The following is a 16,169-nucleotide window of genomic DNA, read 5'->3' as shown; positions in this document are numbered from 1 at the left end:
TCTCTTTCTGCTCTTGCCCTTCTTGAGGTGGGGTAGTCAGAACTGAGTGCCATATTCAAGGTGAGGGTGTACCACTGGTTTACATAACATTTTCCATAGTTTTGGTATGCCTTTCTAAACAAATGCCTAATATCTTCTTTGCTTTTTTACCCGCTACTACACACGAAACAGATTTTTTTAGCGAGTTGTCTACAATGACATCTTGGTCTTTTTCCTCAATGATTCACTTAGAACACATCCATGTTTATGAATAATTCCAGTTGTACTTTCAAGAGTGCATTACTTTGCTTTGTTTTATGTGAAAGATCATTAATGCATTTATTATCACCACTGGTCCTAGTGTGGATCCTTGTTCGTATTAACCTTCTTCCATACTGACCATTTATTCCTACTTTGTTTTCTGTCTCTTAGCCAGTTTCTAATCCATGACAAACCTTTACCTTCAACGCTGTCCCTTCTTTGTTTTCTTGTGAGGGATTTTTATCAAAGCTTTTTGAAAGTCCAAATAAATTTTATTTATTGCTTTTCCTTTAATTTTATTGACTTCCTTAAAGAAATCTGTTTTTAAAATATATGATTTAAGAGATCATTTTTCACCGCTGATGAGATGGATGGTTAGCGGACTGTCACAATGTTTCTTTATAATAATCACTAGTATTAGTCTGAAAATAGACTGTCCTATTTACAGTAATTTTTTTTTTTTGCCATCACTGGCATTTCTCATGATCTGTATGTTCCTGTCTTCTGTCAGCTGCAAGACCGTCTTTTCTTACTCAGTTGCCTGGTTACAGCGGGTAGCCTCATGATCGTTTTTTGGGTTAATAACCTGTCAATGAAAGCACTGATACTTTTTTCTCCAGTAGATGCAGAGTGGGTATCTCTACACACAGATGTGTGGGGAGAAAACTAATGAAACTTAAAAATTGTCCTGCCATAACCGTCTGATCTGTATTTGAGAGTGTTGAAGGAAATTCTTTAGGGAATAAATGTAGCAGAAATATGCATCACTCTCACATATTTATTCACCTATTCCAGGCCACAATTCAGAGGTGAGCGTGCTATTTTTATTTTAGCAAGCCCAAAGGATTGGTAGCTATCACACAACATTGTCATGTTTGTTTGTCTGTCTGTCTGATTATAGTGCCAAACATGGAGGTGAGACAGAACTGGCATGTGACAGTTTTGACACCGACATTCTAATTGTAAAGAAGAGAAATAAAAAGGCTATTTTCTTTTCCTTCTTCATCTCCTTTAGAAACTACAGGTTCCATGCCACACAAAAACAAGACCCTGTTACTAGCGACATTACAAATCTGTGGTGGTTTTTTCCTACTTGACTAATCTACTGAAGAGAGGTTTCATACAGGGCCTGATTCTGCATTATTGAAGTCAATGGGAGCTTGCCAGTTACTTCACTGGGCACAGGATTAGACCATAAGGAGGAGCAGGGGTAGAGTACAGCTCCCCCTCTTTTTGCTAAAAGCAGAGAGCTAGCTTCCCTTATTCTCTGACTAGTGGAGTAAGGATGTACCTAGCAGAGATATCTGAGGTGGGTGCAGGAGAAGGAAGTTGATGCCTGGCTGAGGTTTCCTGTGGCTCCTTGTCTTTCCCACCACTGGGTGGAAAAGCAACAGCAGCTGACAAGGGAAGAAGAGAGTGTTGCTTATCCACGTCCTAGTCTCTAAATCCTGCCAACTCACTCTGGAGGGAAGACAGTTGCATGGGGTATCTAATACAGAGGCCTATTTTAAGCGATAGGTTACATACCACAGTTGTTAGTTGTGCAATTTCATATTTGAGTTCCTTCAGAACTCTTGGGTGAATATCATCTGGTGCTGGTGATTTATTACTGTTTAATGTATCAGTTTGTTCCAAAACCACCTATATTGACCCCTCAATCTGGGACAGTTCTTCAGATTTCTCCTCTAAAAAGAATGGCTCAGGTATGGGGAATCTCCCTGACAGCCTCTGCATTGAAGACCAATGCAAAGACTTCATTTAACTTCTCCAAATGGTCTTGTCTTCCTTTAGTGCTTCTTTAGCACCTCAGTTGTCCTGTGCCACCACTGATTGCTTGGCAGGCTCCCTGCTTCTGAAGTACTTCAAAACATTTTTGCTGTTAGTTTTTGTCTCTTTTGCTAGTTGCTCTTCAAATTATTTTTTGGCCTGTCTAATTATACTTTTACACTTGCCAGAGATTTATGCTTCTTTCTATTTTCCTCACTAGGATATGACTTCCAATTTTAAAGGATGTCTTTTTGTCTCTAACTGCTTCTTTTACTCTTCTGTTTAGCCATGGTGGCATTTTTTTGGTCCTCCTAATGTTGTATTTTTAATTTGGAGTATACCTTTAGTTTGAGCCTCTATGATGATGATTTAAAAATGTTTCCCTGCAACTTGCAGGGCTTTCACTCTTGTAACTGTTCCTTTTAATTTCCATTTAGCTTGCTTCTCATTTTTGAGTGATTCCCCTTTTTGAAGTTAACTGCGACTGTTTTGAATTTCTTTGGTATTTCTCCCCCTACAGAGAGGTTACATTTAGCTAAATTATGGTTGCTATTACCAAGCAGTGCAGCTATATTCATATCTACACACACGCGCACACACATTTTTTAAAATGCACACTCCATGCATTTTAGAACAGGCTATAACAAGCAGCTGAAGTTTGAAACTTCATTTGGACATAATTCTTATTGAAAACTAGTGTTTGCTTGACTTGGTGTATGGGGAGAATTTTATAAAGTTATACGAGACTGAACAGTCCTAAGGTTTCCAAGATAATCTAATGGAAGACCCAAACCTCTTTGTAAGATCCTTTCATATTATCCCTTCCTGGCCTGACCTACGGGTTTGGGCAAGAAGAGTGGACTGTTTTGTGTAATGGAGATCGTTTCTCGATGGAACACATGCACAGCCAAACAATGCCTTAACGTGAGGGAGCTAATTGGAGGCTGATTATGACAACATTGAAAGGTCAAATCTTTTTTATAAATTATTTTCCTAGAAGCTATATCTTCCTAAGATCAACCCACGTTTGAACAGAGGTGAGTGGGGAAGAATTAAAAGGAAACAAGAAATAACATGAGAAGAGAAAAGGAAGAAAAATGGATGACAATGATTAAAAAGGGAGCAACATACACACACAGGCAACTTGGTATATGTAATTTACATAAATTTCTGCATTACTATAATGATGGAATTTTTGTTTCTTAAACCTCTTTCAGCCTGAATCGGATTCCAGAGTTAATGGAGTCTCTTCCTGTGCTTCACCCCAGTATTCTGCTCACAGCTACTCACTTGATCAGGACGCCAGCTCACAGTTTCATCAGACAGGTTAGTACTTTGGTGGAATATTGTGCCATGTTTGTCTACAAATGGTTGCTATCAGTTTTACTGATGTGTGCCTGAAGTAACAATATCAGTCCCATTATAAATTTGTAGCTAACACTGCTGGGTGCAAAGCTCACTGCAATTGATAGTAAGAGTTTTCAGAACTGGGCATCATGAGAAGAAAAATATAGTGTGATTTGGGGAAAGAGGACTTGGTTTTTTATCAGTAATGGATGACAGTCTATACTACTTGGTATAGAGGGGGAATTACTGAGAAGGGGAATTACTGACACAATCCCTTAATACACCAAGGGAAGAATTAAATCCCTATAGCAGTGGTGTGCATCTCACATTATATGGATAGGCTGCAAAGCACTCTTTCTGTAAAGACAGCAAGTAGTATCATTTCCTGGATCTAAATGCAATTCTGGGCATAATGAACCTCTTCATCTTATAGTGACATTCTGATGAAAAAAGACTTTTATTTGTTAGGACTTCAGTGAGACGTAAGTTATGCAGTCCCTCTGCACATCGTACCCTAAACGGGTATTTTAAACCTTACTCTATTGGAACCTCAGTAATTTGCACGAATGACTGGGAAAACCTTTGCAGATAAACACTAAAAAAACAAGACTAATGCATCAGACTTCGTTCAATCAACATACTTTATTCATTTATTTTAACAGTTGATGTACATTTTAATTACCATAGTATTATATAGATGTAGTACTACGTAGTGTTTTGTAAAAGTAATGGAGCTATACTACTACAGGACTCTGGGTCCAATTCAGGACAGCACTGAAGCACATGCTTAAATCCATCCCTACCAGGACAGCACTTAATTCAAATTTGCATTGACTTCAGTTGAACTTAAGCACGGGCTTAAAGCCCTTAATAGGGGTAAACTCCTGACTCAAGGCCTCAGTGATTAAATCTTTGCTAAGAGGGGAGAAACCACCACTCCTTGTGTGCAAATCATTGAACTATAGCTAATCTGATTCCAATGCAGTGGAAACAATTTAAAAAAAGATATTGACTTTTGTTTTTCATATTAAGGCATTTTCTTTCAGTATTAGCATAAAAAATGTAAATGTGACATGGAACTTTTGTCATGCTGTTTTCATAAATTGATAGATTTATTTATGATGCTTTGTAATAACACTGCTAAAGTGAAGCAAACAGATTTCCCTAATCATTTCATTGGCTAAATTTAACAAGCCCTTTAAGAAACAAGCAAATGGCCTGAAAAACATTTGCTTTGATGGGCTTGCTGATGCATATTGAACAAAGACTATCTGGAAGATAAATGTTTTTTGAAAAATCTCAGATTTGTTTGTTTTGGAAATGACATGAAAAATTGTTTGAAAATAGAGCAGAATCTCAAATGTGCAGCTGCCAAATATGCTTAACAAGATGAGAGAATAATTTATTTATTTTAACAGTAAGTTCTTACATTCTGCTTCATGTGGGCAATTTCCTTTGGTTAAATCTCAGGCACAGTGGTTAAGCCTTAATAATAGAAAAATGATATCAGTTGTAAATTGATAATTGAACTTCCACCTCCTCTCCTAATTCTCGCAATTATCAATGAGCAATTCCTGCACATTACATTACAAATGCTTCAAGTAGGGGGTTTCAGTTTAAATATAAAAGAGCATTTAGCCGGTAGGTTAGATGGGAATGACTTTCAGAATCTATTGTCTCTTTTTTTTCCCCCCACCCCCTTATTAAATTCATTGCTCATCTTGTTTTCATATCTGCAGATGACTTGTTAGGCCCACCTCATGATACCAGCACAGATCTAACAGATGTCATGGAACAAATCAACAACACATTTCCTACTTGCTGCTGTAAGTGTTAAGTATAGTGAAATCTGTCTCCCTCGTTCCCCCCCTTCTCCCCCCCCCCCTTGTGTCTTTCTCCTTGTCATTCTCTGGAAACTTAACGCAGAGCAGTATAGATATGAGACCGAAGCTTATTTGTAAATAAGTCATACACAGAATATTGACCAAAAAAAATGAAGCTTAACCTTGATAAGAACGTTTGCCAAGATGTGATGGCTGTGTAATCCTGTTCTTTGAAACTCTTAAACATACGTAGCGAGTGATAAAATGAAGCCAAATGAAATCATAGTCATCCTATGTTTAAAAAAGAAAAAATATTCACTCTAATGTGGCCTACTTTAAGAAAAGCAGATTGCTTCAAACAGGATCTTCATTTGTGTCTAGAAGAAGAAATGGAGATTCTCTGCTGATGTAAATAGAGTTTGCTCACTCACACCAGCAGTAAATGTAGCCCCTGGAATTCTGGGTGCCAGAGATCTCTCTTGAATTTAGTGAGAGTTGGGGGAAAATAGGAGCTGCAGGATTGGGTCCTTCACCGCACCACTGACCTCGCAGATCAGGAATCTGTGCAATTTTCTAGGCAGTGACTCCTCCTGATCAGGGGAACACCAATCTTAGATTGTACTTGCCCATAAGAAATGAACATGTGAATACACAGCACCTCTCTGCTTTAATTCACAGGCAATTAAAATATAACCAGCATCAATTAAAATATCTTCAAATAGATCCAATATAACCATATAAAATATTGAGACACAGACATCAGGCATTGCCTCCTGAGCCTGACCAAATTGAGCCACTTAAATTCACCCAGGGAGAGCACCCTCTGTGGATGGCTTTCCAGCATCGAGGGGTGAGGCTCAGTTGCCTTCCTTGGAAATCCTTCTCCCATGCCCCATGGAAAAGACACTGTGTTGACACGAAGGAAAGGCATGGAGACGGGACCAGCAATGGGGAGAAGTAGGAAGGCTGGGGGTGGGGATGGAGAGAGAATCATGGTCTCTCTTTCAGTGCTGTGAAGGCTCCCTAGAAAAGATTATACAGCTGGAGGCACTTCAGACATCTGTGAGCGCTTTACAGCAGTTAATACATGTATCTGCTGACCTCTCTTCCTATTGAGTGTCAATACATTCTCTGTTCACACAAGATTGAATACCTTTAGTTCTGCCAGCATTTTGTATATGCTATTGTTCTTAGCAGTGGGATGTTGCAGGGAGCTCGTGTTTATAATATGTAACAAATTTGTTTTCAGTATTAGCTAAGCAAGAGCAAAAACATCCATAAATGCTCAAAAAATCTGGTGTTCAATAGCATCTTTGTAAAGCTTTGTTTTAAATGTCCACAAAGTAATCAGGATGTCCACTTAAAAAACCCTCAACTTTTTTTTTCATCTCTTATCCCTGCCAAAGAAGTCAGCTATTTGCTCACTGTTGTATTCTATTTCCCAAACTCTACTGAACCCTATTAAAACACTCCCTTTATCTCTCCTACACACTTTGCGTGTCTTTGAAGAATGGCATCAGAGAAAATGTATTTTACATGTTTTGAGAAAGCAAATTAGTATCTTGCAAAACATGGCTTGTTTCAACAGTCCCCTGAGGTCCTGAGTTAGTGCTAGATTACTGGCCACTATAGTGCATGTTAAGGGCCTGATTCTGAGAGGTGCTATGCTCCAGGAACTCTCACTGAAGTCAGTTGGTAGTGCTGGTGCTCAGTGCTGCTCAGATTTGGCCATAAGACTGTTTCTTTGTCACTGCAGTGAATGGAAAAGGCAAAGAAAAAGTATCCTCTCCTCCCATGTTTTTTATTTTGCTTTTGTGAAGGCCTGTAATGCAATGGTGAAAGCAATATGGGGTTAGATCATGGTTGGACGTGCTCAGATCCACAGGGAATGGAAGGTTCTTTAGCTCCCTTGCATTCCTGTTCAAGAGACAGCCATAATCCCAGTCTGTGCTTTGCCTGAACAGGAGTGGAAGAATCTACTGCCCACAGCAACTCTAAACTCCATGCTCTTTCTACCTTGGGGAGTAGTGGAGCTGAGCTTGTAATAGTGGTTCTGCATCCTATTAAAGGGTGCACTCAGCCCCCACTCTGATATGAGTTTCCCTAGCACCACCGGAGCATTCCTCACAGAGTTAGTCACAGTCCTTCCAGATGATGTGATCCCTTCCTGTTGTCCCCCACATCTTCCCCCCCCCATCCCGCCGCAGGGTGCTGTTAGCCACAATATAACTCCTGGGGTTTACTAGTGGTGATGTCAGCCACTTTTGCCAAAGTCTCACCAGTGACCATTGCAAAGATCTTATTTGCTAACTAGTGCTGTTAGTTCAAAATAGAATTTCCTTTGAGAAATTCACTTTGAGAAATTCCTTCACTGCAGCCCAATAAGCTGTGCTTTTTTATGTTTCCCTTTCATGAAGCTAGAGTAGCCCCACTTAGATAAAACTTTACACCTGCTGTTTTATTTATAAACCTTATTTTAGGTCTCTATCTCACTCACTTAAAAGTACATCAGGCTAAGATTTAGTTTGTGAGCGGTAGGTCCAAAGGCTAATTCTTTTGCTCAACAGTGGTGCAAAATGGTTATGTTGTGGTTCTTACATACTGAGTAATCAAAAAGTTTGGTTCAAATAAGTCATGGGAGAGGGAGGTTTAAGACCATTCTAACTGTAAAGTAGTGTTCAGTTTTAAAAATTGAAGCATAGTAAAATATTCATCCTCATTAAGGAGTTTGGTTTCTTCTGCTGTTTGGGGGAGAAGGGGTCAGATCAAGAGGGGAGGTAATTTAAGGGTGAAACGCATCTAATGTGTATTATTCAGTGCGTGTTCCAGAATAACTTCTGTTATAAATACTGGATGATGAGTTCTACTTATGATAAAAGTGTATGGGGGCTGTGTGCACATTTGATGAGTTGCATTGTCTCTTACAGCCACTAATGACAGCAATGGGTGAAGTGTAATAGCTTATTTTGCTGTTCTGTTGGGATGTCAGCTGTGAAACAGTCTATGAATTATAACCGTTCAATTGATTATGGACCGATGCCCTCCTTTCCTCTCCTTGCTAATCCCAGTGAAGGAGGACCCTAGGAAGAGGGGGAACACTTGCCCTGCTCCCTTGCATCCAAATGAGTGAAGTGGTGGTTCTTCCAGCACCCCTCTGTCTTTCCTCCTATACCTTAATGAGCCTTAATTGTGCTCTTCAACTGCCCAGCAATTAATATAATTAGTTATTTATAGTGCTTTGAACTTTGCAATCAAAACATATAAATGCTAATTATTTCTTATTCATTATTGTTATGGCAATTTCTAAAAATCCCAAACATGGATTAGGGCTCTATTGTGGTAGGCATTGTACAGACAACTAGCACAGAAGCAGTACCTCCCTCAGGGATCTTACTTTCTAGGATTAAGATTAAGGGCTATCAAGCGATTAAAAAAATTAATCAAGATTAATCGAGCTATTAAACAATAAGAGAATACTATTTATTTAAATATTTATTGATGTTTTCTACATTTTCAAATATATTGATTTCAGTTACAAAACACAATACAAAGTGTACAGCACTCGCTTTATATTTTTATTACAAATATTTGCACTGTAAAAACCAAAAGAAATAGTATTTTTCAATTCAGCTAGTACAAGTACTGTAGTGCATTCTCTTTATCATGAACATTGAAATTACAAATGTAGAATTATGTACAAAAAACATCGTATTCAAAAATAAAACAATGTAAAACTTTAGAGCCTACAAGTCCAGTCAGTCCTACTTCTTGTTCAGCCAATCGCTCAGACAAACAGGTTTGTTTACATTTGAGGAAGATAATGCTGCCTACTTCTTGTTTATAATGTCACCTGAAAGTGAGAACAGGCTTTTGCATGGTACTGTTGTAGCCGGAGTCGGAAGATATTTACATGCCAGATGCACTAAAGATTCATATGTCCCTTGATGCTTCAACCACCATTCCAGAGGACATATGTCCATGTTGATGACGGGTTCTGCTTGATAATGATCCAAAGCAGTGCAGACTGACATATATTCATTTTCATCGTCTGAGTCAGATGCCACCAACAGAAGGTTGATTTTCTTTTTTGGTAGTTCGGGTTCTCCACTTCGGAGTGTTGCTCTTCTAGGACTTCTGAAAGCATGCTCCACACCCCGTCCCTCTCAGATTTTGGAAGGCAGATTCAGATTTTTAGAGCTACAGCACTCAACCCAAAGTATCTTTAGAAATCTCACATTGGTACCTGTTTTGTGTTTTGTCAGATCTGCAGCGAAAGTGTTCTTAAATCGAACANTAAAAAGAAGAACAGGAGTACTTGTGGCACCTTAGAGACTAACAAATTTATTAGAGCATAAGCTTTCGTGGACTACAGCCCACTTCTTCGGATGCATATCCGAAGATGCATATCCGAAGAAGTGGGCTGTAGTCCACGAAAGCTTATGCTCTAATAAATTTGTTAGTCTCTAAGGTGCCACAAGTACTCCTGTTCTTCTTTTTGAAGTGCTTGAGAGAATCGCATGTAACAGAAAGATAGGTAACTGTTTTCCCTCTGGGAAAGGGAGGCTCTCTGCTGCTGAAAGCAGATTAAAATATCCAGGTTTTTTGTTTTTTAGAGAGAGGGAAGATGTTCTGTTATGTATTCTATCACCATTTTTTTTTCCTTTTGTCTCCTGGATCAGGTTTCATATAATTAGAGCTCAAGTTAGAGGGCTTTTTATGACAAAAGAATGTCAGGTAACATACTTCTTTAATAACCATTTCATAAAGGTATATAGACCGTGACTACTACTGGAGGATTTATTGCAGCAAACAAGAATTGAGTTCCTCCAGACTAAAGCAGATTCCCCAAGCTACTATAATTAATGGGAGCCTTGTAATAGTGTGTTACTAGCCCAGCTCGAAGTCCTTTGTGCTTTACAAAGTTGAATGGACATTGCTTATGTGGACTGAATGTACACGATGCTTCAGCAATCCCATCTTTTCAGTAATGTGGAGTATTAAATATCTTCTGCACTAACTGCCACCAAGTCTGCTTCTGTGAGGTACTGAGCATCTCCTACAAGTTGCTCAATTCCACCACTTTCCTGTAACTTCACTGGGAATTGAGGGCACTTAGGGTCAGAACCACAGGATTTAGGGGCCTAACTCTCACTTTAGGCATCTAGATGCAAAGTCTAGACACCTTGACATGCTCAAAACCCCTGCTAAGCCTCTGTCTAACCCTAGATGTTCCTAAAATCCCATGGTCCTTAAATTTACACTGGTAAAGTCCACTACGTGCCTACATTTCCATTGCTGGGCATGCGCACTGCTGCCTCACCCACCAGCATAGGTTCAGTTGTGCTGCTGTAAGCTCTCTAGTATAGATATAGCATTTATTTTCACAAAACCTCTGTGAGATAGTAAAGTTCTATTATCCTAATGTTACAAATGGGGAGCTGAGGCATAGAGAGCCTAAGCGACTAGCCCAAGATCACCAGGAAGTCTGTAGCAGATTAGGGAATTGAACTCAGGTCTCCCAAGTCCTAGGCTAGTGCCATAACCACTGGACTATCCTCGCTCTTGGTAGAGCATTCTGTTTTTATTGGCTATCTGGTTTTGTGAATGTCCACGTTGGTATGAAATGTGCTCTGTACTAGTACACTGATGTGTTACACAGGAGCACAGGCCTGTACATACAGCTGTGATAGACTGGTATCTTTAAAATAGATAAATACAAAGAGACCAAAAAGGGTGCAGTTTAGCCACAACCTCTGTCTTAACACTTGAGTTTACTAGCATGTACCAAAGGGGGGAAGCTGGTGAATACAATCTGTTCCAATTTGTTACAAAGGGGTAGCTAGAGATTTTAATGACACTGACTTATTAACCTGTGACCTGTAACCTTATTAACGTACTGCTAAACGGTTATTTTGTGAAAACACCGCTGACTGAGATTTCCTCTCCCCCCCGAACCCCCATTTCATTTTGGCTGTTTGTTCTCTAGCAATTTCTAAAAGACTTCCTGAAATGCATTCAGTTTAATACCTGGGGTTAGCTGTGGAATATAGCTCACTGCATATTTGCCAAGGATATTTCACAGACTCCTGTGTGTTTATTTGCTTCTTTCCCTCCCACACCCTGACCTTTATTCTTGCTCCCACGTTGTTGAGTCTCTCACTAACCTTCATTAATATGCTTTGTAAATCTTGCTAAATAGAGCACTGGCTCTTCTGTTAAAATGTAACCAAAGAAAATCAATTGGAAACAATTATTGTGGAACTTAACAGAGAGCGCATTATTGGGGTCCGGTCCTTTAGCATAACCCTAAGGAAGTTAGTGTACAAGTCCATATAGCCTTTGATTCCTAAGGGATGATCATCAGTTGTTGTTATGGTTGCACTCATAGTGAACTATCCATATAGTTAACACAGTATTTATAAAATTTATATTATTACTCTTAACTGAATCCAGATTGCTCTAGAGTGACTCACATTTATTGTTCACACTACCGTAATGCAGCAATCTTAAATATTGTATAGATATATAAGACACAAAGTGTTAACTGTCAGCAACGCAGATGCTCATTGTTTACAATGATGTGATAAATTAGAGTAATTATGATGCTAAGAAAATTATGCCTTGGCTCTCAAAGCACCATTCAGCTCTTTTACATTTTATGAAGTTCAAATATGAAATTTTCCTCTTCTTGTGTTGCCAATATTCTCTGAATACAATAATATTTAACTCACGCACTATTCTGTACTTTTGTATTTTGACTTTTTTTTTTTTTTTTTTTTTTTTTTTTTTTTTTTTACAGCAAGTCTCGCTGGCAGACCGCAGGTATGGTACATGTTGCATGGTGCAGTCTTTCAGTAGTGTTATTGTAATACAGGCAGAAGAGCTCCTTTGGTTTTGTAACAAATTATTGGCTTTCAGGTATACACATTCAGCTGACAAAAACAAAGCAAACTAATTTGATTTAAATGCTACTGATTTTTTGTATCAGTAATTCAAAAACAGATGCCACTTTTTTTCTTTGATGGAATGTTTGCTAGTAAAACTTCAGTAATTCCTGTTATAAATTGCAGAAACATAACAAAAATAGCATATGCTGTAAATATATATACTAATTATATGAGAAAGTAATACCATATATAAATAACAGAAATAGTCTAATTTTCATGGCTTCTCCCAAATTATCATAATTTCTGAAGGGGATAAATTAAATAGTGATTTACAGTCAATGACTAAATAACTTGGGGCTGCAGTCCCTTTAATTTCCTCTCTCTCCCCTCCCCTTTAGTTTAACTTGCATTGTTTTCCAGAGAAGAACCTTACTTTTTAACAGGCTTTCGGAGGACTTTAAACATGCCCCGTGAGTTCTCTGATGTAAGTTCCACACCCTCAGTTTTTGTAGATATACAGTTTGGTAAGAAGATGGCCAGTCTTACAAATCTGTCACTCCACAATTTCCGCACCCGTTGGAGAATGGGTGCTATTCCCTGAGTACAGGAAGCAGCCTGGATCCAGAACTTGGAAGCAAGTATCCCGGCCTAGTGCATTGAGCATGAAGCTAGAAGCTCTGTATTAATTCCAGCTCCGCCACTGACTCACTATGAGGCTTGGGCAAGGCATGTCCCTGTATAAATGCTAAGCATTATCATCTATGGTTGTAATACCCAGGAGGCCCACAAGTTTTCTGTGGCCCATCTTTGGCCCAGATTTAGAGGTTCAGCAAGAACTTAAATGGTAAATTGTTAAAATTGTTAAAGCACTTAACACAAAGCACTTTAAAAGGCTTATTTTTAGCATGTGCTTATAGTTAAGCCAGGACAAGTGTTTTGCTGAATCCAGTGCCTATAAGCCTAAAACTTGGAATACCCCATTTATTTTAAATTACCTCAATATTTCATATTTGCACTCTGTCATGGGTGTTCAGGGCACTGCACAGAGGACTGTGTATGTAAATATTGTTGTGACATTGTTATTTCTCATCACTATAGGCAATGTGAAGTATTCATTTCGAAGGCAACCAACACTTCCTGACCTGCAGTATGGCCCTTTTCTACAAATGCCAATCACAAGTTCTGCTTAGTCAGAAGACTGCATGGGACCTTGGAACATGCTGTTCAGCTCTGATTGTGTGTTCTACTTGAAATAGTAAAACACTGAATACCCAAAGATGAGGAAGTTGTGTTTTTATAATATGTTCTTTTTTCTTCTTCTTCTTCCCTTTCTATGCAACTGTAAATTAATGAATAGTGGAGTATTTGGAAACGATTATACATTTGTCATTGATTTGTATAAATATATAGCATTGGGAAAGGGGGCGGGGGCTTTATATACATTCTTTTTAATAACAGTAAAGAGAACTGCATAGAGTTTGGAGCAAAATGTTACATTTATACATTCCTTTCAGTTCTTTGCATTTACATTGCAGAAACATTTATTTTCTGACACATTCGCTGTTCTGTACAGGTAATTTATAATTGTGTCAGTCATCTAACCAGATAGATTTCTGAAGACCCTTCAGTTGTCTCCAAGATTGGCAAAATAACAAGTTCACATAACTTGCACAATTATTATTTAACAAAAAAATCACATTGGTGATGTGTGAAGGCTAAGCTCCATTTAACAATTGTAGACCCTCTTTTAAAACTACAATAAGTGCTATGCACCAAAAGGGCATTTCTGGATTTTATGTTGTCTAATAGGTTGTTTTTGTTTTTAAGATATATTTCAACTCAGAAATCAGGCGATAGCTACTTAGAGACTTAACAATATTTTAAGTTGTTTTAATAAGATCTCTCTAACTAAATGCAATTTTATTTTCCCCCAGAGACAAAGCTTTGTGGTTCCAAGTTGTGCCAAACATTTTTTTAAAGCCTTGATTCTCCAGTTTGGAAAGTAAAGACCGGTTACAGGATCTTATACATAAGATCTGAACATACACACACATTTTTTTTATTCCTTTTGGAAATGTCTAATAAATTAAGAAGCCTTCTCCAATAATATCAGGGCTGGAGCATTTTCTTTAAACCAGTTCAGGGCACCTGGGCGTTTTCATTCAGTCTTGCTCTTTATTTTTGAAAAACTAATTTGTTGTTCATTTATTTGTGCTTAAGGTAGGGATAATTTTGGGAAGGTTGTGTCACTGATTTATGATACAAATATTCAAATTAGCAATCAGGTGATGGGTTCTTCTGCCTTCACTGTTGAGTTTCCAGTGTTGCATGGACACTTGCTTTAATTTCAGAACACATATTTGATTGGTAAATGGCATGCAATAATCAATATTCAGATATAATGAGAGGAAACAAATTCATATCCTAAAATGTTGTTGAAGAAAAATCTCTGGTCTTGGAAAAACCTACAAATTGGGTAATTCTATTGATACTGATTCTAGAGGCTATGCAGGTAAAACATCAGGATTTGTTAATAGCTGATTATCTTCACCGAGGCGGTGCCTACCAGAATGTCCTACATTCATAATTTTCACTGACCAGTGTATGCTTAAGGCGTGGTCTGAGCACAGGTTCTAATACCGATTCTGATGCAGATTCCATCTGAAGCCATGGGCAAGGCATTTAACCATTCTGCCTCAGTTTTCCCCATCTGTAAAATGGGATGGTAATACTTACCTACCTCTCAGAGGTGTTGTGAGGTTTAATTAGCTAGTGTCTGTAAAGTGCTTTGAAGATTAAAAGTGCTATATAAATAAGTATTATTTTTGGATGGGGGAATGGAGGAATTGTCAAGGTGGGAAGGGGAGAGACTGGCTGTTATAGGATTCTTTCATCTAGGAAAAATATATTTTAGTAGAGTTATTTTGAGAAGGAAAATAGTTTTACAGAAGAGGAAAAGCCATGACCACCTTTCTACCTCAGACCCATCTTCATGAGTAGTATTGGAAATAGCTTTATGCTCTGTTCTCTCCAAGGTATTTTGTTTTTACCAGGCCACATCAAATCAAAGCAAGAAATCCTTTTAAAAAATTCCCTGAATTGAAAAGGTCTCAGTAGTCAATTTGGTGGCTTTTTTGTTCTGACTGTGAAAGGTTATGTATACAATTGTTTTTCTGCCTGTGTTTGTATGCAAGCTATGTCCTCTACTCTGCTGCCAAGTAAAAGCTACTTAAAACACTACATTGTAACATTCTTCCTCTGAGACAATAATAAATAAAAGGAATATATTGCAGTAACATTGAGAAAAGGTATGGCATTCTTTTGAGTTTTGTGGCAGAGAATGATCACACTTCTCCCTTCTCATCTGGATACATATTATAAGTTTCATTTGGAATAAAATTAATTTTTAACATAAGATTGTTTTGATATTCCTCTGCTCAGAAGTAAACCACATTTTAAAAACTATTCCCGTGGGATAGCTTCAAGGTACATTTATGAAAACAACATATGGGGGGAAAATAACAAATCTGTGCATATTCTTCTGCAATTTTCCTTCCTTGGTGACATAGACACTATGCAATCCTTCTCTGCTGTCTGATAGATTTAAATTTAAACAACCAAGCAATTAACTGCTTGCTTTAATAATTTAAAAAAAAAAGTGTACTGTATGTATTACAAATAACAGTATGTGAATACCCTGTTGAACATTGGAGTTGCAAATAAATTTCCCAGTTTCATTAGAATTCAGTCCTTCAGTTCAAATACATCCTTGTTTATTCAATCAAAAAACATATATTTTGTAACTGGTATTATTTCATCATTTTCCGGTTTTAAATGTGCTGTTATACATTCATGTTAACCAGTTCCTAGGCGATATGACTCTTTTAAAAACATATTTTAAACAATTTGCTATAGTTTCCAAACAAGGTTGGTTGATACTACTTACATACATTTTTTTATTTAGAAAACAAGCTATGGGGAAAATCAACTTATTTGCAAATGATTCAATACTCAATAAAAATGTTGATTGTTTGAAATAGGAATTGAACTGCTTTAAAATTGCTTCAGTTACTAGAAAATTTTAAAGGAAGGAATACAATCAAGC

General features: G+C 37.8%; 1 protein-coding gene across 1 annotated transcript in view; it reads left to right on the top strand.

The window, feature by feature from the left end:
- UTRN (utrophin) overlaps positions 1-15,712 on the top strand; it is a 501,770-nt gene extending 486,058 nt beyond the window's left edge. Inside the window, exons 72-75 of the mRNA XM_034766878.1 lie at positions 3,225-3,333; positions 5,094-5,180; positions 11,977-11,999; positions 13,163-15,712. Coding sequence (XP_034622769.1) covers positions 3,225-3,333; positions 5,094-5,180; positions 11,977-11,999; positions 13,163-13,171 — 228 coding nt within the window. The 3' untranslated portion in view covers positions 13,172-15,712. The remainder of the gene's footprint in view (positions 1-3,224; positions 3,334-5,093; positions 5,181-11,976; positions 12,000-13,162) is intronic.
- Positions 15,713-16,169: the final 457 nt, after the last annotated feature.

The sequence above is a fragment of the Trachemys scripta genome, chromosome 3 (assembly GCF_013100865.1).
Source record: "Trachemys scripta elegans isolate TJP31775 chromosome 3, CAS_Tse_1.0, whole genome shotgun sequence".
In the NCBI taxonomy this organism is placed as follows: Eukaryota; Metazoa; Chordata; order Testudines; family Emydidae; genus Trachemys; species Trachemys scripta.
The sequence above is the reverse complement of the archived record's forward strand: the minus strand, read 5'-3'. Positions and strand labels throughout refer to the sequence as shown.